Source organism: Tenrec ecaudatus, chromosome 1 (assembly GCF_050624435.1).
Source record: "Tenrec ecaudatus isolate mTenEca1 chromosome 1, mTenEca1.hap1, whole genome shotgun sequence".
NCBI lineage: Eukaryota > Metazoa > Chordata > Mammalia > Afrosoricida > Tenrecidae > Tenrec > Tenrec ecaudatus.
In genome coordinates this window covers 23,045,254-23,068,416 of record NC_134530.1, presented here as the reverse complement: position 1 = coordinate 23,068,416, position 23,163 = coordinate 23,045,254, and the positions used below count along the sequence as shown (strand labels likewise).

Below are 23,163 nucleotides of genomic sequence, written 5' to 3'. Positions count from 1 at the left end.
ATGTGAAAAGACCGGAAGGATTTATACCAGAAGACAAACAGATTTTTCTCAAGGGGGAGATGGGGGAGGGGTGGCTTCTGTTTGTGGTGGCCATAGGAACACCTGGAAAGTGGGGTAAAAACATGACCCAGTTGGATGAAGTGGTGGAAAGCAAAAAGTCCCCCAGCACAAGGGGTGGGGCAGTCGGGAGAATCTGGTCTCCTTTGGGCAGAGTTGAGAAACCAGGACACAGGACAGAGAGGAAGCCAACCCTTCTGAAAGCTGATCCAAGAGGAACTCAGGGAGGTCCCTCCGGAATCCGCTCCGGAAGCAGCTGGACGCTTGCTGCCAGCCGCTGTGAACAGATACGTTCCTGGCAGCTGAGGGTCAGCAAAAGCCCAAGGCTCAGCCGGGAAGTTAATCTCCGTGTGAGCAAGGAGGCAAAGCCAAAAAGGGCCACCAGCTGCTGCTGCTGTTGTTGTTAGAAGCTGACCCGTAGCGACCCTCTGCACAACAGATGGGAACTCTGCCGGGTCCTGCTCCAGCCTCACAATAGTTCCTGTACTTGAACCCACTGTTGCAGCCACTGGGTCAATCCATCTCACCGAGGGTTTTCTTCTTTTTGACGCCCCTCTACCTTACCAAACATGATGTCCTTCTCCAGGGACTGGTCTCTCCTGACAGTCTATCCAAAGTATGTAAGATAAAGGCTGGCCGTCCTGGGCCCTAAGGAACACCCGGACCTACTTCTTCCAGAGACTGGCTTATTCTTTTGGCAGTGAGGCAGACGAGCAAAAGAAACTCCATTTTTGTTCGCTGCTAAGTGACTTGCCCGTTCCTCCCTCCAATCTCAGAAAGCTGATGGCTACTTAACCTGGCCCGTTCGCCCTCCTCTGATGGGAAAGTCTCTGCTGGGGATTAATTTTAGGATGTGCTGCCATGTTCTCAGGTTCTGGACATTACAATTAGTTTCGGCTCATCTTCAATAGATCGTTTGTTCTGATTCTTTTTCAGTATTGGTCCCTTTGCTGTTGTCATCGGAATGGTGTAGTTCATCTTGTCATGGTCACCAGTTCGTTACGATATGATAACCAGGATGATATCATCCATTTTGGTGTTGTTTCTTTTAGGATAAGGAATGTACCTTGTAATCCAGGTTTATCCTTCTTGAAGTTACAGGTAATCCATTAATTTTGCTTTCTGCGTTGATTCACACTTGCTTGAAGCCTAGACAGGTGATAAATGAGTTTTTTGGCCTTAGAGATGGACTGAGAAGTCCACTCGGGGCTGCTATGGAGGGAAACGCCTTTAGTTTCTCGGTGACCCAGCTGCCTGAATAACGACTCGTCTAAGCTTCAAGACATTCTAGTGGCCGTCATTTATTTCAACCTGCAACGGCAAACCCTGGTACCATCCATGTTCTTTACCAGCATCAGAATTCAAATGCATCCATTCTCTTCTTCGGACTTCTTTATTCAACGCCCAACTTTCACATGCATGTGAAGCGATGGGAAACACGATGGCGTGGGTCAGTCACACCTTAGGCCTCAAAGTAGCCTCCCTGCTTTTCAACACTCTTCGAAAGAAGTCTTAGGCAGATTGACCCAGTGCAATGTGGCCTTTGATCTCTTGACTGCTGCTTCCCAAGCACTGATCGCGGATCCACGCAAGACAACATCCTTGACAACGTCAACTTTGCCTCCATTGACCGTGATGGGACCTATTGGTCCAGGCGGAAGGATGTCAGTCCTCTTCGCATGGACTGGTGGTCCACGCGGAAGGCCGTAACCCTCCATCATCTTCAGCAAGGGCCTCAAGTCCTCCTCACTTTCAGCTAGCAGGGCTGTGTCAATGTGTGTGTCACAGATTGCTGATCAGCCTTCCTCCAGTCCTGAGGCCACATCCTTCTCCATAGACTCCAGCTTCTCTGCTGACTTGCTCTGCATGCAGATTGAATACGCACGGTGAGAGGACACAACCCGGACGCACACCTTGCCTGATGGTAAACCATGCAGCAGCCCCTTGTTCTCATCCCACAACGGCCTCTTGATCCCTGGAGGTTCCACATGAGTACAAGAAGTGTTCCGAAATTCCCATTTGCCTCAAGGCTATCCCTAGTTTGTTATGACCCACACAGTCGGACGCCCTGGCACAGTCAGTAAACACACAAGCAAACCTCTTTCTGGCATTCTCTGCTTTGAGCCAAGGTCCCTCGGACATCAGTGTTGACATCCCTTGTCCCACGTCCTCTTCAGAATCCACCTGAGCCTCTGGAAGCTCCCTGTCCATGCACTGCTGCAACTGCTGTTGGCGGACCTTCAGCAGGTGACATCAGTGAGATTGTTCTATAATGTGAGCATTCTGTTGGGTCACCTTTCTTTAGAATGGGTACAAATATGGATCTCTTCCAGTCAGTTGGCCAAGCAACTACCTTCCAAATTTCCTGGCATAGATGAGCCAGTGTTTCCAGTGCTTTGCCAGCCTACAAAAAGCTGAGAAAACAGTATTTCAAACTGTATAACCAAGTGCTAATATCCCTAATATACAAATATTAGACATCAATACTATAGACATGTGGGTGAGTGGGGAGGGATAGAGTGATCATTTCCTGTTAAGGATAATAAAGCATGAACAGATAACCATAGACATATATACACCTACATGTACATATGCATAATACATGTATGTATGAAAAATACATGTATGTATGTGACCAAGAAATGTGTATAAGTTCAATTGCAATCAACAAAGAAATTCAAAACTCATAAATTTGGAGAAATAGAGGAGATTCATCTTATTTTTAGTCTACTTGACTCTTACAAAATAGTTTTGTTCTGTTTTTTTTCTTCCCCTTTTTGAAAGTCTCTGGTGAATCAAAAGGATCCAGAGACCGCTTACAAATGCTACCGCAGAGTGAGAGGCTGAGGCTGAGGGGGTGACAAAAGCTTCGAAAGGTTGCCGGTGGTTTGACGTAGAAATTCATCTTGCAAGTTGGCATGGGTGAAGATTCGCTCTAGAGTGTTCTCTTAGGAGGCCGTGGACCGAGCAGTGCTGGAGCTGAGCTGGCTGGGCAAGTCTGTCCTCTTCGCCCAGCCTCAGTTCCCTCATCTGTGACATGGAAAATGTCATTCGCGGGGGACAAACCAGACACATCTAATAGGTGGTGTGAAATAAGTTCTGGAGTCTCGGCTTCCAGGCGGGAGACCTGGATTGGATTCTGTTCAAGCCCCGCGGGCACAGCCACCACCTGTCTTTCAAGTTGCTAGGGGGAAACAGGTTTCAGGGGATGCTTCTAGACTCCCATGGGCTAGGAAGAAAGGCCTGGCCATCTATGTCCAGAAGTTAGCTCATGATAGTCCTTTCGATCCCAAGGACCCAGCCGACATCTGACCATGGGGATGGGCACAGAACTGGGGAGCATTTCACTCTGTGGGACATGGGGCTGCCACAAGCTGAGAGCAGCTGGCAACAATGTAACAATGCCATCAACCAGCACGCAACTGGTGTAGGGGGTCCTACATCTAATCACTCCTGACGGATAAGCAAGAACAGACTACACGTGTGATACCTGTCTACAGTCCAATGACCAAAGGAACACCTGAGGGTGCTGACAAGAGACCAGGAGGCCTTCCAGCCTCCAGAATGGTGAGACACGGGTTTCTGTTCTTTAAAGGCCCCTACGTAGGGTATTTCTGGGTGTGCAGCCCAAGGAGATGGGCGGGGCCTTGAGCAGTGCATCTTCCTGAGCAGTGCATCATGTCCCTGACTCTGAGCATCAGATCATGGACATGGTGTCCACAGGGCCAGCTGGACCAGTTGTTTTCTGTCCATATTCTAAGGATGCCCATCACCCAAAAGCCCAGCCTCATCTCCCTTCAACAGGGAGCAGCCTGGGGGCTGGGGCAGGGGGCAGATGGAGACCTGGTGAGTCTTAAGTCCCTTTCCTGTGTGCGTTGGGGGGTGGGGGGGGTGAGTGCAGGAAGGACCTGCCCGTCTCCCAGCTCCTCCTGGCAGGGCTCTCATGGATACCAGGGCTGGGGTGAGTGTGCCCAGCACCGTGGGTTATGGACCAGAAGGTTTCAACATGCCAATGGCTCCGATGGAGAAAGTTGAGGCTGTCTGCTCCCCTAAAGATTTACCGCCTTGGAAGCCCCAAGGAGCAGTTCCACCACTCCGCCTGAGGGGGTCACCATGCGTCCAAATGGACTTGGTGCGTTGGGTTCCCAATGCCCTTGGCCGGCCAGGACCCGCCAGGAAGTAAGATGGATATCATTTCATCCGTGATCCTGCACCCAGGACCACCAGGTAACACACAAAGGTCCCTAGTGCCCGCACCTCCAACGAGATTCATGAGCACAGCCCTAAGAAGCTAACCCCTCACCTGCTTCCTCCTGGACCCACGGGGCAGCCAAGGAACCATCTGGGGCGCCGGACACCTCGTTCACACCCAGGGCCTCTTTCAATTCTGAAATGAGAGAGAAAGAAGCCCCTGGACCGGCCTGAGAAGCCCAGGCATCAAAAGATGTACCTGGGAGGGCGGGGTGGAAAGGGGGAACCGATCACAAGGATCTACATATAACCTCCAACTTGGGGGATGGACAACAGAAAAGTAGGTGAAGGGAGACGTCGGACAGTATAAGATAGGACAAAATAATAATTTATAAATTATCAAGGGTTCATGAGGGAAAGGGGAGGAAGGGGGAAAAATGAGGATCTGATTCCAAAGGCTCAAGTAGAAAGCAAATGTTTTGAGAATGATAATAGCAACAAATGCACAAATGTGCTTGACACAATGGATGAATGTGTGGGTTCTGAGAAGCCTACAAGCCCCCAATAAAATAAATTTAAAAATTTAAAAGATGTACATGGTTTTCCCCAAGGTGCCCCACTAGGGGGCAGAGGGTGGCTGCAAATGTAGCACCAAGAATCCTAAAGAAATCGTCTCTAGTCTTAATAGACCTGCCGCCTGGACGCCCACACCCTGCCCTTAGCTGAGAGGCCACCAGCCAGGCCTGCGATCACTGATCACGGGCTAGCTGGGGGCAGACGTCGTCGTGAGCAGCTGAAGAATCCAAATCCTCGCCATTGATCCATTCCGGCTCACAGGGAACAAATGCCTGAATAGGGTCTCTCCTGTTACTACCTTTATGGAATCAGGTGCCACGCCCTTCTCCAAGCAGGGCAGGTGGCCTTTTAATTAGTAGCAGAGGGCGTTACCCACGGCACCACCAGGGAGATGGTTGTTGCTGGGTGCACCATATCTGTCTTCGGCTGCCCCCTACTATACCAAGCAGGATGTCCTTATCCGGGAACTGGTCTTGCCTTGGACACCCTACGAGGCAGATATCCTGGACAGGCAGGGACATTCCTGGAAGTGATCCCTTTGGGGATGAGAGGCTCTTAGTTATGTTAGTGAGGCCACCCCCGTGGAAGGTGTATGTGAAGCCAGCCACTCTTGAAGTATTCTTTGTTAAAGTCTCACGGCCATCGAGTTGGCTCTGACTCATAGTGACCCTGCCGGACAGGGTGGAACAACCGCTGTGGGGCTCCTTGACTGTAATTCTTTACAGGATCAAAAATATTCATCTCTCGCCCTTATCTTTATCTCAGACTTACTTACCTTCTTAATAGTGCTAGTTTTAATATAGATCTATACTAAAACTATATACAGATATAGTTTTAAAACTATATCTGTATACAGTTTTAAAGATGCTAAGCTTCTTGAGAAGAGGTCACCCCAGTACCTAAATGTCACCCCTTTTGTTTCCTCCTGGGAACGCCTATGTATCCCTCGTGGCCTTACTCAATGCCCCCCTCCTTCAGGCGCCTCCATCACTGCCCCAAGGTCCAAGGACAAGTGTTCACCAGAAGGGAAGGTGAAGAGAGTGCTGATGGGCCATGGGCCACACGGCCAGGGGCCCACCAGGCTTCCCCGAGCCATGCACGGGTGCTCCAGAACTCACCTTGGTCAATCCTCTGCATCAGAATTCCCCGGACAACATCCTCGTAGATGCCTGTGACAGTCAGGACCTGGCCACAGCCAGCCACAACGTCCCTCTCATCCTCAAGCAGCTGCTGGGACAGAGGGTGTGAGGGCTGGGCTGGATGGCGAGGCTCTGGAGGCCAGAGGTACAGGTTCGAGCCCCAGCCCTGCCTGGATTTGCTCATCAGAGAGGACAGTGGCCTTCCCTGCCCCTGAGGCCTGGTTTCCTCACACTTAAAATAGGCTCCATGACCCACAGTGCACAGGCTTATTGGGGAGGGGAGGGGAGGACCCACTCATCTGTCAACCTGGCCAGGTCATGGTGCTCAGGTGTTTGGTAAAACACTGGTCTCAATGTTACTGTGGAGGTGTTTATAGGTGTGATTGATAGCTCCAGTCAGCTGACTCTAAAGAGATAACCCTTGAGAATATGGGGGTGGGCCTGATCCAATCAGCTGATGGCCTTACACGTAAACTGAAGACTGAAATGTTTCCTGGAGAGAAAGAATTCTGCCTCAAGGCTGTACCGTCGAAATCCTGCTGGCATCTCCAGCCTGTCACCTGGCCTATACATTCGGGACTTGCCAGGCCTCACAATTGCATGAGCCAACTCCTTAAAATACACCTCTGCCTCACTTACTGCCACGGAGTCAGTACCAATCCATAGAGGCCCCTGCAGGGCAGATCAGAACTCCTCTGTGGGTTTCCAAGACTGCAGTCTCTACGGGAGCGGAGAGCCTCCTCTTCCTCCCACGGAGCGGCTGGTGGTTTCGAACAGCTAACCTTGTGGTCAGCAGCTCAATGTGTAGCCACCAGGGCGCCTTCAAGTCGCTATCTAGTAACACACACACACACACACACACACACACAGAGTTGCCAGTGAGCCAACTCTGACTGGGGTGACCCTGAACAGTGCCCCACAAGGGTTCCCAGAAACTGATCTATTTCAGAAGTATATCACCAGGCCTTTCTTCCTAGGTGTATTGGGTGGACACAAACCTTCACCTTTCAGTTAGCAGCCATGCACCTGAGTCCCTGGCACAACCTAGAATCCCCATATTACCTGTAAGAGGCTAAAGGAAAAAGCAGGGCTACCAATGTGCAGAAAACATTATTAAACAAGAATATGAGAATGTAAACTTATATTTCTGCACATGGCCTCCATTTGGTTGAGATGTTCTACAGATGTTAGAGCCATCCAAAGGCATTTCCACCTCAAGGTCAGCAGTTCGAAACCATCAGCTGCTTCTCAGGAAACCGCTGTAAAGCAGCAGTTCTCAACCTGTGGGTCGCAACCCCTGTGGGGGCCCAATGACCCTTTCATAGGAGTTGCCTAAGCCCATCGGAAAACACATATTGCTGACGGTCTTAGGAACCGAGACCCCGCTCCTCTCTCCGTCTCCAGGTGGGTCCGCCCACATGCAGATACACCCACATAGGAGTACCCGGTGTGAAGATTGTGACCTATACCACACCATGCTTCAAGACAACATTTCATTGACTTGTCATTAGAAATAAATATTTTACAATATATAATTACATGTTTTTTGTGATTAATCACTATATTTTAATTATGTTCAATTTGTAATGATGAAAATACATCCTGCCTATCAGATATTACATGATGATTCATAACAGTAGCAAAATGACAGTGATAAAGTAGCAACAAAAATAATGTTATGGTTGGGGGCTCACCACACCATGAGGAACTGTTTGAAAGGGTCATGGCCTGAGGAAGGTGGAGAACCGCTGCTGTAAACAGTGTTGGAAACTCACAGGGGGAGTGCTCCCTTGTCCTATAGCAGGGGTCCTCACACTACGGCCCGTGGGCCACATGTGGCTCGCTGAGGAAATTTATCCAGCCCGCCGGGTGGGGTGTTTTTGTCGCCGCTGCCTGTCCTGCTTAGCAGCCGACTCGTCCAGTGTGCATAGGAATTTGTTCATAGTTTTAAAACAAAAACTATAGTCTGGCCCTCCAACGGTCTGAGGGACAGTGAACTGGCCCCTGTTTAAAAAGTTTGAAGACCCCTGTCCTATAGGGTTGAGATGTGTCAGAATTGGCTCAAGGGCAGAGATTTTTTTCCTCCCCCAATAAACCCTTCCTGGAAGAATTCTACACTCTTGATTTACATACTGTGGTAGTTACATAATCTCTTGTCAATTTGAGACTTACCTGTCAATCAGGTAGCAGATTGATGACCTCATTTAGGGGGCTCTAAGGAGATAAATAGCTCACTGGACGAGGGACAAATGCTCACTCCCTGTGAGACATTTCTGACGAGAAGCCGCATGGAGCTACCCTGATGCAGCCGGGACCCTGGGAGCTGGAGGAGCCACGTGGAGACCCACGCCAGTGCTGAGATGCTTCCAACACCACTGGATCCACAAGACTTCCCACCCACTGGCCTGTGATCCTCCTGCACTCAGCGTCATTGCTTGTGTTTCCTGAGTCTGAAGAGGACTTTCTAGTTCTGTATCCGACATATGGGCTAATATCGGACTTATGGACTTGATCTGCACTGGGCTGGGATGTTTTCTCAATATTCAACTGCTCTTGTATAGAAAGCTCTTTCCTAGACACCTATGAGTGTCTACGAATTTGTTTCTCTAGTCCACCCGGACTGACACACACACACATCAAAAAGGAGGCCTTGCCACCCGGAGGGCCTCAATAACTGCCCTCGAGTCAGGGCTGACTCACAGTGACCCTCTGTGGGTCCCTGAGACCCCCGCAACTCTTTACAGGAGTAGAAAGCCCAGTCTTGTTCCCATGGAGCTGCCGGTGGTTTCAAACTGCAGACCATACTGATCGCCACCCGACGTGTAACCACCACACCACGAGAGCTCCCACAAGGGCCTCCAGGGTCACTGCATTTCCTGGCTGCCTCCTCACCCACGCAGCTTGCCACTTTCTAGAAACATTTTCCCAGTAAGTCCCCATGCCTGTGCTCCATTCTTTAAGATCTTACCAAGATGATCTTTGGGATGCCCCCAAAGTCACCAGAACCTCCTTCTGCCTTGAACCAACCACGGTTTCGAGTGGACCTTTCCTGCCCTGCAGAGACGTGCTGGGCTGTGTTTGGTGTGGAATAAGCCTGCGCATGCATAAACTGGAATGCCACGAGCAATGCTTTCTGACCTGCCGTGGTACACCCACATCCATCTCCATAGACACACACATTCAATTGGCTCCGTTCCTCTATAGCCCTGACTGATGTGCAGCATAGAAGAATGAGACGCTGCAGACCGCCACTCGCTGGGATGAGGGTGGGCAGCTCCACGGGGGCCCCAGCCACCTCCTCTGTGTTCGGAGAGTCCCAGGACCCCAGAATCAAGCCCCCTTGGGCCCCTAGCCCACTGGGGCTGGCCCCTGTGACTCCTCCCAGGCTCTCCTGCTGGCTCAGCCCCCAGCAGCTCACCCGCTTGCTGTGTGGCTCCAGCTGGACCAGCAGGAAGGGCAAGAAGATGCGCACCAGCCACTCCTGGATGAACTGCCTCTGCGTGGAGCTGCTGTCCGACTGGGACTTCTGCAGGACACAGCCAGAGGCCCTCCAGCCACCGTGTGACATACCCCTTCCCCACCCGGCCTCACCCGTGTGCCCCGCCCCCCTCACCTTCAGCACACGCCCTCGGACTTTTTCCAGCTGCTCCACAGCCTGCTGGCAGTCCAGGGCCGCCGTCAGACACTGGTCGGCCAGCTGCAGGAAGGTGGCCGCAGCGTCGGCCATGAGCTGTAGGAAGAAGGGCTGGTGACCCTGGAAGCCATGCTCCGGCACTGGGGGGCATGTGGTCCACCCAGGCAGGAAGCACCCTCCCTGTAGGGGATGCAGGGCCAGCATGACTGACCTGGGGAGCGGAGAGCCGGCTGAAGTCCAGACAAACCGGACCACTACGCCAGGCAGCCCAGGATACTCCCAGATCCGGATCTCCCTCATCCACCGCCTCCATCAACATGTCCCTTCCCTTGGCTTTCAAAACACAGGCCACTTCTCCTCCTGACCGTCCCACTTGGTTCAGGCCCTACCACCTCCCTTCTAGATGCTGCCTAGAATCCTTGCCACCTCCACTCCTGCAGAGCTTCTTAAGCCATGAATCAGGTCATGGTGTCCCCCACCCACCTACCCCTCACTCACACATCCTCTATGGCTCCCTATGGCCTCAGAACAGAGTTGGTTTCTTAACCCAGTGCTCAGAGCCCTGTGGACTCCACCCTGCGGAGCTCACCAGCTCATCCCATACCACTCCAAACAAATAAACAAACAAACAAACAAACCCAAACTCACTGCAGAGGAGAGTCTGCTCCTTGGCTTTTGACAAGGAGCTGAAATTGACCCAACGGTGAGATAGTTAAAGTTTACTGTGCCAACCTGGCCGATAAACACATATGGGGTTAATGGAAGGGTGGAGAGATAAATGGCTCAGTGACCCTCGCCTTTCAAATTCTTGGGTCTCTTGCTTTCTGATGGTTGGACCAGGGTGCAGCTGCCGTAGCCAGTTCCCTGCTTCAGCTGGCAAGGCTCACTTCCTGCACGACATCCCTGATGAGAAGCCACATGGACCTACTCCAATGCAGCCCTCGGTGCTGGAGCAGCCGTGTGGAGACCCCTGCCAGCACTGAGATGCTTACACACTCACTGATTTGGTTTTCCTCCTGCAGTCGGTGTCATAGTGTATGTTTTGTGAGATGAAGGAGGATTTTGTAGGTTGGTGTCAGACATATGGGCTAATGTTGGACTTATGGACTTGGGCAGCACTGGGTTGGGATGCTTTCTTAATGTACACGTACGCTTTATATAAAACTCTCTTATGCATATGAGTTTATGGCTTTGTTTCCCTAGTCTACCCAGACTGACACAGATGGTGGTGAGTTGGGGTGTGTTTCAGGGTGGAACCAGGCTCTGGGGGGTTTCCACCAACATCTTTACAGCGTCACAGTGCCAGTCCTTTTCTTCAGTCTCCACCAGGTGTGTGGGACCACCAGCTATGACGTTAGTACCCAAGCCCAAGGCATTTGCACTACCCAGGGACCCAAACCTACTACCCAGTCTCTCTAAATTACTTTCCAGCACTGCTAAGCTCTCTCAGCCCAGCACTGCGAGTGGAATGTGCCCCACCCCACTCTGGTCCACTGCGGAAGGCCCTCCTACAGGAAGTCTCCCTCTCCCTGGGGATGGACCCTCCTGGGGCACTTCTTGGGTGTGTCCCCCACCACAGCCCTCTGCCAACTCAGTGTGGTAATCCGGGGGGCTGGAGGGAAGGTCAGGTCCCTCTCCATCATCCTGGTGCCCTGATGTCCCTAGCACACACCTGGGGCTCCGTCCCGCCCTCCTTACCTGCTGAGCAAGATCCTGGACCCTAAACACCAGGCTCTGGGTCCCGAGGAAGCCAAAGGGCTCAGTCAGCTGACGCAGGCGCTCCCTGTTCCGCTCGGCTACTCGGTAGCACATCTGCATGAGCTCTGGGTCCCAGGGCATCTCCCCGAAGCAGTAGACCTGGGGCCGGAGAAGGCAGGAGGAAAACACATGGGGCAGATGAAAGAGTGAGGTCGGGGGCCCCATCACCCATTGCCAGACTGAGAAGAGCAGGTGGACCCGCCGCCCATCCAGGCGCTCACCACAGGAGGCAGAGCCAAGGAAAGGCACTGCTGGCTGAAGCTGCTAGGGGCCGTGGAGTCTGGCTTTGACTTATACAGATCTCATGTGACAAGCAGCACGGCCCCACGGGGCGTTTTGTGGTTTGGGGTTTTTTCAAACAGAGCCTAGTCTTGCGTCCAGCAATTCCCACGCGTTTTGTTTCCGCCTGGCCCACGGCAAGCCCCTTAACACATCCCTCTTCCTCCTCTTTCCCCACCCTCTGAACTTTGACCTTGGGTAAATGCTGACACCGAGGTGGGTCCCATTCCAGAACCAAAGGGCAAAAGCCATCGTGTTGAAGTCTGGGGGAGCGAGGAGGATACTTTGAGGAGCGAGGTGCCCCGGCCCAAGCCGTGGTGTTTTCATCGCCTCCTGCGCTTGGGCGAGTTGGAAATTGGACTAAGGAAGGCCAAAGGAGAGCCGCTGCATTTGAAGAACGGTGCTGGAGGAGACCAGTGAAAGGCCCGTGGGCTGCCAGGGACGCGCAAGTCTGTCTTGGAAGACTACAGCTCGAACGCTCCTTGGAGGCAAGGGTGGAAAGACTGATTGTCACCTCCTGTGGACGTGTTGTCCGGAGAGGTCAGTCCCTGGGGAAGGACATCCTGCTTGGTAAAGTGGAGGGGCGGCGAGGGAGAGGAAGGTGCCTGACAACACGGATGACCACAGCGGCCACCCCCATGGGCTTGAACACAGGGCATTGGTGACACGGCACGGGGCTGCACTGGGCGGTGCTTTGTGCTCTGGCACGCAGGGTTGCATTAGTCAGAATGGACTAGCTGGCACCTGACAACAGTGCCTGGGATACGGTCTTCGTGCACCCCTTCTTGGATGACTTCCAATTTTCTAGATCCCTCTGCCATGCACTCCGCCTTCTGGTGACGAGTGAGTATCTGCAGCGGTCCCTCCTCGTTGGGAGTCACTCTCCATCCGTAAGTGACGTTCCCAACAGCTTCCCTACGTCATTCCGGTCTCCCTTGAGGGGGCAGCTCTTGCCCAGTCGTAGTTTGCACGCCCTCCCACCCGAGGGGCCCGTCGTCCAGCACTGTACTAGATAAGGTTCTGCTGCCTCTCATGAGGTTCTAGTGGCAGATCCCTCCAAAGGGGACCTCCGATCTATTCTTCCTAGTCCGTCCTTAGTCTGGAAGCTCCACGGAAACCTGGCCACCCTGGGTATTAGAAAGAGCAGACAGGCAACAGACAGACCATCAGAGAACCACCAACTAACAGATGAACGGTGGACAGACACCCACGTGTGTGTAAATGCTGCTGTGAAGTGGAAAGCTCAGGCAGCCGGGGGAGCAGCAAGGTTCCAGGGGGCTCCCCGAGAGGGTGGTCATGAAATGGGGTGAATGATGTCTGGCACATTACCGCTGTTAGGCGGGGTCTGGGGTCTGGTCAGTTCCGACTCACAGTGACCCTGTGCACAACCGAATGACATGCCGCCCTGTCCTGTGCCAGCTTCACCCGTCTTATCTTCGAGCCTACCATCGAAACCACAGTGTCACCCCATCTTGCCGAGGGCCTTCCTCTGTTCACCGCCTCTCTACCCAACATGTCCTTCTCCAGGGACTGGTCTCCCCTGGTCCAACATACGTGACACATACTTCCCAGGAGTATTCTAGCTGCACCTCTAACAAGATAGATCTGTTTGCTCTTTGGTACATTCCATGGTACATTCCATATTGTTCGCCAGCACTGTAAGGTACGTGCTTCCTCCGTCTTCCTTCATCCATGTTCGTCTTGCTCATGCATTTGGGACTGAAAACACCATGGCTTGGGTCAGTCGTCGCCAGGCGCTACCCTGGCTTTCCACACCATAGAGGCTTGTGCAGCAGGTTTGCCCAAGGCAGGGCGCCGTTGGCTCTCTAGACTGCTGATGGTCATTCACTATCAGATAGAGCAAGTTGACCTGCATGGAGCTGACTTTTCAGGTGGTGACTGTAACTGGGGACTGGGAGGGACAAGGACAAGAGTGGTTTGGCTAAAGGGTTTGTGCCTTCCACCCCCCCACCCCTACCCCCCATGTTTAAAAGATGCCCCATGACCATAGGGTATTAATCCCCGAGGTCCTCTGTAAGCAAATAGCAGCCTAGAACAAACTTAGCGAAGGCTTTCAAACAAAAAAGATGCAAAGTTCCCATAACTTTTCAGTCACCATAACACAGAGTCAGTCCCTCCTGGGCTCCCCAGCTCACCTCCCTGCGCAGCCGCGCACCCGAGGGGCTCCCACGTAGGTGGCGAAACAGGCGGTCGATGCCCTGTGTGTGCAGGGTCCCTACAGCCCCCAGCGTGGCCCCCACAGTGCTCAGCAGCGTCTGTGTGACCCGAGCCAGCTGGGTGCCCACCTCCTGCTGCAGGCACGACTCCAGAGGACCCTGGACCTGGGCTGGGGACAGAGGCCTGGGATAGCTTCTGGGAGGGGCCTTGCAAATGCCTCAGCTGCCTGGGCTGAACAAGCCAACATGGAAGAAACGGAAACGCTGATCCTGAGCTCATTTTACAGATAAAGAAACCGAGGACCAGCCCACCAGTCACAGACAGCAGGAGGGCAGGAGGGTGGACCAAAAGCCTGGTTCAATCAAGCCAAGGGGCCATGGGTCCAGCTATACCGGAAAGCCCCATGCAGGACCCATCCCTACACTCAACCCATTTTGCCTCCGCCCCTCCCCCACCGGACTCACCTCCTCTAGCCCACCCTCTTCTTATAGGCCTGCCCCCTCCCTATCCCTCTCTCCCATTGACCTATTGGCGACGCCCCTCCCCCCTGCCCACCTCTACCCGACCCTTCCTCTTCTTGTTGCCTCCCCCCATCCCATATACTGTTCACTCCCTCCCTCAGGTTCCCAGCAAGATTCTCCCCGCCTTTTCAGGCCCCCCTCCTTTCTCTGGCCCCTCGCCCCTCGGCCCAAGCCTCACCCCGCAGCCTCCCGGCCACCTGAGCCCGCAGTCGCAACGTTTGGTCTACGTCGGGTCGGAGGGTCCTTTCCAGGGTGGTCAGCAGCTCGTCCTTTTCGGGCTGAAAGGCACGGAGCTCTGCAGAGACTCCGGCCAGGACAGCAGCGTGGACAGCGTCCAGGAACTGCAGAAGCCACCCGGGCCAGCCAACGCGGCCGAGCAGAGCCCGAGAGAGGGAGCAGAGACCAGAGAGACGGGGGAGATGGAGAGACCTGGCCAGCGCGGACAGATCCGGGCGTCCCAGCCTAGACCCCCGCGTGCCCACCCCTCCTTCCTCACCTCGGTCCAGGCCCAGGCCCGCGCGCGGCCCCCACCTCGCAGGCCCGGCAGGCTCTGGGCGCGCAGCGCGGGCCGCAGCTCCCGCATCAGCACCGCGGTCAGCACCTGCGGGAGACCTGGCTGTGGGCGGGGCGCGCGGGCGGAGGGCGGGGTCCCGGCTGGCGCGCAGGTGGGGACTGACCTCAGCGTCCGAGCCCAGGGTCGAGTCATCATCGCCAAAGTGACCTTGGCGTTTCCGGTACTGTTGCACGGCGTCCAGGAAGGCCCGGGCCGCCGGAGCCGAGCTGCGCTGCAGGACTATATGGGCGATCAAGTCAGCCCCACCCTCCCCGCTCGCCCTTCTTCGCCCCGCCCCTAAACTCGGGAGTCTCCTCCACCTCTGGGTTCCCTGCTGGGTGGGGCACACATGTCCCCAGCGTTACCACCTGCACTTGAGGGTCTTTTGTGCCAGTTAAGCGCCCTGAGGAAGCTGCTAGGAACTGTGGTGGTATAACATGTTACGCATTGGGCAGTTAGCCGCAAGGTCAGCAGTTTGAACCCACCAGTTGCTCCGCGGGAGAAAGATGTGTCTTTCTACTCCCATAGAGCGTTACAGCCTCAGAAACTCAGAGAGGCAGTTATCACTCTGAGTCAGAATAGACTTGAGGGCAATCAGTCAGTTGGTCCGTCGGTCAGTCAGTCAGTCGGCAGTTGTCAAGCATCGAACTGCTAGCCCTAAGGTCTGCGGTTTGAACCGCAGCTGCTCCACGGGAGAAAGCGGCGCTATCTGCTCCTATAATGATTCACAGCCTTGGAGTGGGCAGTGGGTTTGGTTTTGTTCGACGGGCAATCACAGATGGGGCGGGGCCTCGGTGGTGGGCGGAGCCTGGTGGGTGGGGCCTAGAAGGCCTAGAAGGCGTGGCATCTCCGGCTGCCTCTCCTATTGGGAAGGTTTATTTATGCACGAGGGGTCCTGCTTCTCTTCTCCACCTGGCTGGCCCTTCATCTTCTTCAGGCTCCAGCTTCAACCTCTGGGAAGCCCTACTGGACCCCCAGGCCGAGTTGTCCCCCTCACAGGCCTGGCCGTTCCTGTCAGGAGTCCCCTAGGCCTTCCTCAATAACCCCTTTTTCAGATCGGGAAACCAAGGTTTCAAGAGGTTTCCACAGCCAGCCTCCGAGGTGGGTGTGACCTTGGAGCCTGAACCATACCCCTGCCTAGTCACCCCCCTCCCCAAGACCTACCGGTTCCCCGCAGTCGGATGCCACCCTGAAGGGCCAGCTTCCAGGCATGCTGTGTCTCCCTTGTAGCTGTGGAGAAACAGAGATGCCGGCGAAAGGGGTGCTGCAGGAAGAGGGGGAACCTCTCAGGGATGTCCAGGAGGGGGTCGGGTTCTTCCTGGGCATGGCCCCCTGAAAACACATAGAGAATGGTCACGTGTTGATTCCTTCACTCTGCAATTCATCCTTTAGCCACATGGGAAAATGTCTGGGAAATGCTGGGAGCAGGCTACAGAAATGACTACTGCTGTGGCCCAGGGCAGACATCACTAATCCATCCCGCACCGTTTCCCAGCCTCAACACAGCGCCCTAGATGGACATCACTATGCTGTACACCAGGTGCTATTGTTTTAACCCTTTGTTACTGTGATTCTAACACTCCGGAGTGGCGTGAGAGGTTTGCCCTAGATGACGAATCTAAAGGAAGTTGGTGGTTTGGACACTGCGGAAGAAATACCTGGCGAGCCGCTTCTGCAAAGATCCCAGCCAGGGAAACCTTAAGGGGCACAGTTCTGCTCTGTGACACGTGGGGGCGCTGTGAGTTGGGATGGCCTGCACAGCAACTACTATTTTTTGGAAGGGGGAAAGTTACTCAGATTCTGCTTAATTCCTTAGAATCTCCCTCTCACCCGGAGGATTGGGTGTTTCTGGGACAGTATCTTCACTCAAGGGAAGTTCTGCAGGCGGGAGACAAGAGGTGAAGTCTGGGGACATTTTTTTTGGTTGTCACGACTTGGGGGTGGGGTGGGGGTGTAACTAACAGCATCCAATGGGTGAGACCCGCAATGCTACTGAACACGCCATAGCGCACAGGACACACCCCCTCCCGCCCCCAGGACTCTCCCTATTGTCAGGGTGCAACAACAGAGAAGCTCCACCCTTGGTCCCCAGAAGCTGACCAGAGGAGGCGCCTGGGCAGAGCGTGTCCAACAGGCGGAGGTACTCGAGCTGTGAAGTCAGGATTGTGTACCCCGTCAGGGCCATGGAGCCAAGGGGCTGCCCCCCATTTTCATATTCCTACAAAGGGCATTCAAAGAACATGTTTAGGATGGGTCCAGCCTAGGCACCCACCCCCTAACTTCAGACCAGATGGGAGGGTTGGGGAGGACTGAGAAGCTGCTCTCTCTCCTCCCAACCCCCAGGTCTCTAGAATCACTGCCCCCACCCCATGACCAATCCCATGTGTGTGGGGATCTCTTCGAATCCCTGACGTCCCACTAAATATAACCCATCCCATTCCGCAGAGGGCACAGGAGAGCCAGGGAGACAGTGCCCGCTGGAGCCCCCAAGCTGGGTGTGGACCGCCGTGCAGAACAAAGGCCTCCTCGTGCTCTCATCAGTGGCTTGCGTGGGTCCTTGCCCTTCCCATTGGGTCTCAGTTTAGCCTCCAGGCCCCCAAGGTAAAGAGTGTAAGATGGTCGGGCCCAGCACCCTGGATAGGGGCGGGGCAGTGAATTCACTAGATAATGGAGAAAGGGGCACTGGGGCTCAGAGAGGGCCCACTAGGTTGGCACCCCACAGCCCTCCTCTCACCTCGCGCCGGCTGAACCACTCCAGGCGGCCGTCCCCACGCAGGACGCAGAAGCTCCGCTGCCACCGGGGTGGGCGGCCCCGTAGCTGCGTCAAGGGGCCTCGGTGCTCTCGAACTCGGGGCAGCTTCTGTTAGGATGGATGGGCAGGAGTCCAAGAGGCGGACCACCTAGATTCCTTACGAACAGTGGCTGCCAGCACCGGGGCCAGCTAATGGATGGCTGTGTCCTCTGATTCCTTGCTTGTTAAGCCCCTTCTAGCCTGCCCTAGGGAGCCCAGTGGCCTAGTGATTACATTTTTGGGTTGCTAACTTCAAGTTCAGCAGTTCAAAACCACCAGCCGCTCTGTGGGAGGAAGATGAGGCTTTCTACTCCTGTAAAGAGTTACACTCCCAGAAACCCACAAGGGCAGTTCTATCCTGTCCCATAGGGTTGCTTGGAGCCTGAATGGACCCAATAGCAGTGAATTTGGGTAAGACAATATACACACAACATGTGAGAGATGGAGCACAGGGGGCTGCCCCACTAAAGAGGAGGCCTCCCAGCCGGAGACCCCAGAGCCCGACTGGGAAATGGCCATCTATGGAAAACCAGGTGCGGACACTGGCCCATCTCTGCAGGGAGCAGAGCTGAGTGCAGCCCCAAGAGAGAACTGCCACCAGGTTCTGCAGCTTTAACTCAGAACCGCCAGCCTAGGTGCCCCACCACCACCACCCGTCTCACTGACCCCTGCTCCAGTCTGATGGCCTTCAGCAAGCTCACTCCCACAGGGACCCTGTAGCAGAGAACTGTCCTTGTGGGTTTCCAAGGCCATCGGTCTTTTTGTTAGTTGCCAGCCGTCAGTTCTGACATAGCGACCCTCTGGACAACAGAGTGAAACACCGCAAGTCCTGCGCCCAGCCTCACAAGTGCTGTCGTACTTGAACTCATTGTTACAGCCACCGTGTCAGTCCATCGACCTGAGAGCCTTCCTCTCCTTCGCTGAATCTCTGAGCACGATGCTCTTTTCCAGGGACGGAGTTCTCCTGGGAACCTGCTCCAAGTCTCGAGACAAAGTCTGCCGTCTTTGCTTCTAAGGAGCATCCTGATTTGTTTCATCTTTGGGCAGACTGTGGGACTTTCAGTCTTCCTCGCTGGCCAGCACCCTATTTCAAATGCATCGATTCTTCTCCGGCTTCCTTATTCAATGTCCAATTTCCACGTGCCTAGGAGGTGACTGAAAATAGCAGGGCTTGGGTCAGGCACACGTTAGTCCTCAAAGTAACTTCCTTGCTTTTCAGCATCGTCAAGAGGTGGGGTGCAACAGGTTTGCCCAATGCGACGCACCCTTTGCTCTCCTGACGCCTGCTGCCACGAGCATTGACTATGGATCCAGGCAAGGCAGAATCCCTGACAATTTCCATCTTTCCTCCGTTTCTCCGCATCTCACGATGTTACCCATTGGTCCAGCTGAAAGCCTCATCTTTCTCTCCCGAGGGGCCGGCAGACTCGAAGTGCTGATCTTGCAGGTAGTAAACCCCTCACCCCACCAGGGCTCCGCCAGTGGCAGAAGCCAGACACAGAAGATAAACATTGTATCATCCATTCTCTAGGGAATCCACAGCCAGACGCAGGGATGAACACGATGGATAGCCAAAAAAATAAAGAATGAATGAATGTGTTCAAGCCACCTCCGGTGCCAGGGAGGGCAAAGGGCTGGAGGTTGACATGTGGCTGGAAGAAAGCCTGGCCCTCATGGCTTCCCCTAACACTGCTCAGAACACGGCCCCGCCCACACCCGGTCCTGCCCACGCTTGGCCACGCCCCTGCCCTGTGCCCCACCCCCAGGCCCCACCCACCTTACTGCGCAACAGCTGGCACCCAGCAGGCTCCAGAGGGCCCAGTTCTTTGGAGATCTGCTGCAGGACCGAGGCCGCCAGCTGCCTGCGATAGCAAGGCAGGAAGTTTCTCAGCAGAACGTCCACCTGATCTGAAGGGACAGGGCAACAGTGGGGCGGGGGCATGGAAAGGCTGCCAGCTGGGCCCACAGACTGTGGGGGAGGGCAGGACAGGATCATGGAAGGCTCCTTGGGTTCCTACCTGCAGCCCCCAAAACTGCCAAACGAGACATCCCGATACCATTTACCCAGAACCCTCGCACCCTTTTCCTCCACGTGGATGGGCGGGGCGGTGATCATCGGGTGGGTTCATGGCCACCCCAATGTCCCACATAAAAGTGCCCCACAGGGCTTTCAGAGGCTGATTGGTCAAAAGTAGAACACCAGGTCTTTTTTCCACAGGTACCTCTGGGTTAGACTCAAACTTGAAAACTTGTTATTAAATTATTTTATTGGGGGCTGGTACAACTCTTATCACAATCCACACATGCATCCATGTGTCCAGCACCCCCTGTACATTTGTTTCTGTCACCATTCTCAAAACAGTTACTTTCTACTTGAGCCCCCAAAAGCTCTTCTTGTACACATATGAGTGTCTATGAATATATTTCTCTAGTCTGCCCAGACTAACACAATCAGTAGGTTGTGTTAGCTACTAAAAAAAAAAAAACACACACACACACAAAACAAAGTCCTGGCACGTGGAGTGAGTCTGTGAGTTCTTACAACGGCCCCGTGAAGTAGATTTGCTGCACTCTCCTGCAGGCGAAAGAATGAGGCCCAGAGAGGTACAGTTGCTTGTCCAGGGTCACACAGCGCGGGGCCAGGGCCAGGGTGCACCAAGGCAGTCTGACTCTTCTTTGCACTAGCTGTTCCCGAATCTCCTACGTCCTGACCTCACTGTGTTCCTCATGAGCCCAGGAGAGGGGGTGTTCAAGCCACGGGGCCAGGGGGCGGGGGGGCATGAAAGGAACCACCAGGTGCTAAAATCTTCCCAGTCCCTTTCAGTCTTAAATCCAGAACTGAGCCTGGATCCCTGGGGAGGTGGCACAGGGAACTTGTTGCCTCCGCTCCTCTAGAGGACTCCTTATTGGGCTTGACTGGGACAGCCTCACCCAGGACCACTTCCCAGCCCCATCCCAGACCCCCGAATAGGACCCTTGGAGGTAACAGCCAATGTCAGAAACCAGTTAGGTGTGAATTTCAGAGAAATAAACACCTATTTTAGCCTAAGTATGTCTCACCCAATATTTGGGATCTGCCTATACTTAACTCCACCCACAATGCTGTGCTGGCCTGGTGCTTACACCCACTGGACCCGGCTGGTACACATAGCTACCTTGACTGCCAACGGCAAGGTCTACTGCTTCACCCATCCAGAGACACCTCAGAAGAAAGGACTGATGACCTGCTTCTGAAAGGTCGCAGCCGTGAAAGCGCCACGGAGCAGTTCTACTCTGTACACTTGGGGCCACCGAGAGCAGGCTCAACGGTCACTGACCGCCACCGGGACTGATCTGATGACTTCACTGTCACCCCAACCTTCACCCCCTTCCTGTCTCTACCCCAGCCCCCAGCTTACCCCTCAGATGCTGCTGCTGCTGTTTGTCCAGGGGACTCGATGGCCGGCCGCCCATCCTACCCAAGGTCTCTGGGCTCCCCTGTAAGTAGAGGCTGATCCCCGCAACACTCCCTCAGTCCCAGGTCCCTGGGCTCTGGGCTCTGGGCTCTGGGGCAGCAAGGAGCAGATTCTGAGAAGGCCCAGACACTGTGGAGACTGGCCTGGTATGAAGGCAGAGCAGGTCTGGGTGTGGGGCCCTCCTCTTCCCCCTTCCCGTCCCCCTCCCCCCGCACCTGTGCCTCTCTATTCTCTGGGGGCCAAGGCTGCCCCGAGCTAGTGGTTTCTCATTTCTGCCTTCTGCCAACATCCAGGGCACTTGGGAAACTGGGGGTGGTGATGGAGAGACAGAAGTGTTGGCCACCTGGCCCAGTAGGAGGGATGGCCACTCCTTGGTGTATGGGGACAAGGGAAAGGGTGTGTGTGCAGAGATAAACAAACAAACAAACAAACAAACAAACCCATTGCAGTAGAATCCATTCTCACTCCTGACGACCCCCTGTGTGACAGAGCTGCTCCACAGGGTTTTCTCAATTGTAATCAAAGGGGTGTGGGATGCCAGGCCTTTCTTCCGAGGCACTGCTGGGTGGGCTGATGCTCCCAACCTGTGGTTATAGTTGAGCATCTACCTGAGGAATCATCTGAGCTTGTCTTCTGGGCCAGGATGTGGGAGTCTGATGCCCCCACCCCCCACTGTGCTCATCCCTTGCTGAGTGAGGCCAGGAATGAGGACCCAGCCCAGGCCCAGACCCCAGAAGCCACCAGGTGGGAGACATGCCTTCCACTCTTAGGGTCAGTGCTGGGGCAAGGAGAGTGAGAACTGGGGTCTTAGATGAGGGGTGAGGCTGGGAGCCCTCTCTGTCCCCACCAAGCAACCAGCCAATCATTTTCTCTCCATTTAACTTTGTCTCTTGGGGGTCCCTTCTCCATAACCCCAATCCTCATCTCAACTGTACCCCAATACCCCAGACCTCAAGTATCCCAGTAGTTCCTCCTGAACATCTGGAAATAGCAGTCCCTCTTAACATCTCCTCCCTAGGTGGCTCCCTTGAAGACCCCGTTACCTGCCCCAAGACCTTCACACCTTAAACACATGCCATTCCCTTGAACCCCGAGTACCTCTGTGTCCCTGGACCAGAGGAGGTTCATTCTGTACCCCTCATCAGAGGGGGTCCTGCCTCCCTGTCACCTGCTGATCCAGCCCCTGGCACAGAGCAGCCCCTGAGGTTTTTGGTCCATGAATGATAGAATGCATGAATTCATGAGTGGGATGGTGTCTGTCCCCAGGAGGAACTATCAAATGAGTCTCTCCGGCTTTCTGGTCAGTGAGCAGCAACAGATCCCACCGGGCACCAGGCTGTCTGGTAATATCAGCTGCACCCCCAGCGCTGGCCGAGGATGAGGTGCAGTGGGATCAATGCCAACTCATAGTGACCTTGCTGCTCCCCGGGTTCCCGGGGCTGTCAGGCCTTACGTGAACAGACAGCCTCATCTTCCTCCCTTGAAGCGGCTGCTGGGTTTAAACTGCCCACCTTGCAACTAGCAGCGCAATATGTAACCCACCAGGACGCCTTCAGACCCTCCCTAAGGCACTAGCAGGTTCTGGGGCGGGCTGTGTGCTGGAGGGAATCTCTGTGGGAGCCAGTGGTGAGGTCATGTCAGTGTGAAGGTGGTGGCGTCCCTGAGGGGCCCAGCGCTGGAGGAGAGGGAACACTAGGCAGTGGGCTCAGCAGGAGGAAAGGCTCAGAGGCAGGAACGAGGGTGGCCATGGGTCCCAGGCACAGCGAGGAGGGGCTGGTATGACAGTGGCCACACGAGGCAGCAGGAGAACAAGTTTCACCCTGAGGTCAATGGGAACAAGGGCACAGTAGCAGTCACACTATCTGGATCAGAGGCACGTGACTCCATTGTTTTCTTGCCTCACCACCCGCCCCGGGACTGTTTCTCAACCTGCTTCTGGTTCTGCTTCCTCACTCTCACTTCTGGCCCTGAGGAGACTCTTGGGGAAACGTGCTTCACAAGTTTCAGCTTTGTTTCCCCTGGGCAGCCCCA

At 54.5% G+C, this 23,163-nt stretch overlaps 1 protein-coding gene across 1 annotated transcript; it reads right to left on the bottom strand.

The window, feature by feature from the left end:
* Window positions 1–48: 48 nt before the first annotated feature.
* NIBAN3 (niban apoptosis regulator 3) lies at window positions 49–21,130 on the bottom strand. The gene is made up of 16 exons (XM_075556353.1): window positions 21,076–21,130; window positions 19,455–19,585; window positions 17,621–17,746; window positions 16,987–17,104; window positions 16,051–16,218; window positions 15,011–15,126; window positions 14,830–14,934; window positions 14,512–14,674; window positions 13,791–13,981; window positions 11,296–11,454; window positions 9,577–9,693; window positions 9,382–9,489; window positions 5,943–6,054; window positions 4,361–4,444; window positions 223–359; window positions 49–102 (listed from the first exon to the last, which is right to left on the bottom strand). The coding sequence occupies exons 1-16, from the start codon at window positions 21,128–21,130 to the stop codon at window positions 49–51; spliced, it is 1,944 nt and encodes a 647-aa protein (XP_075412468.1).
* Between the last annotated feature and the right edge of the window lie 2,033 nt (window positions 21,131–23,163).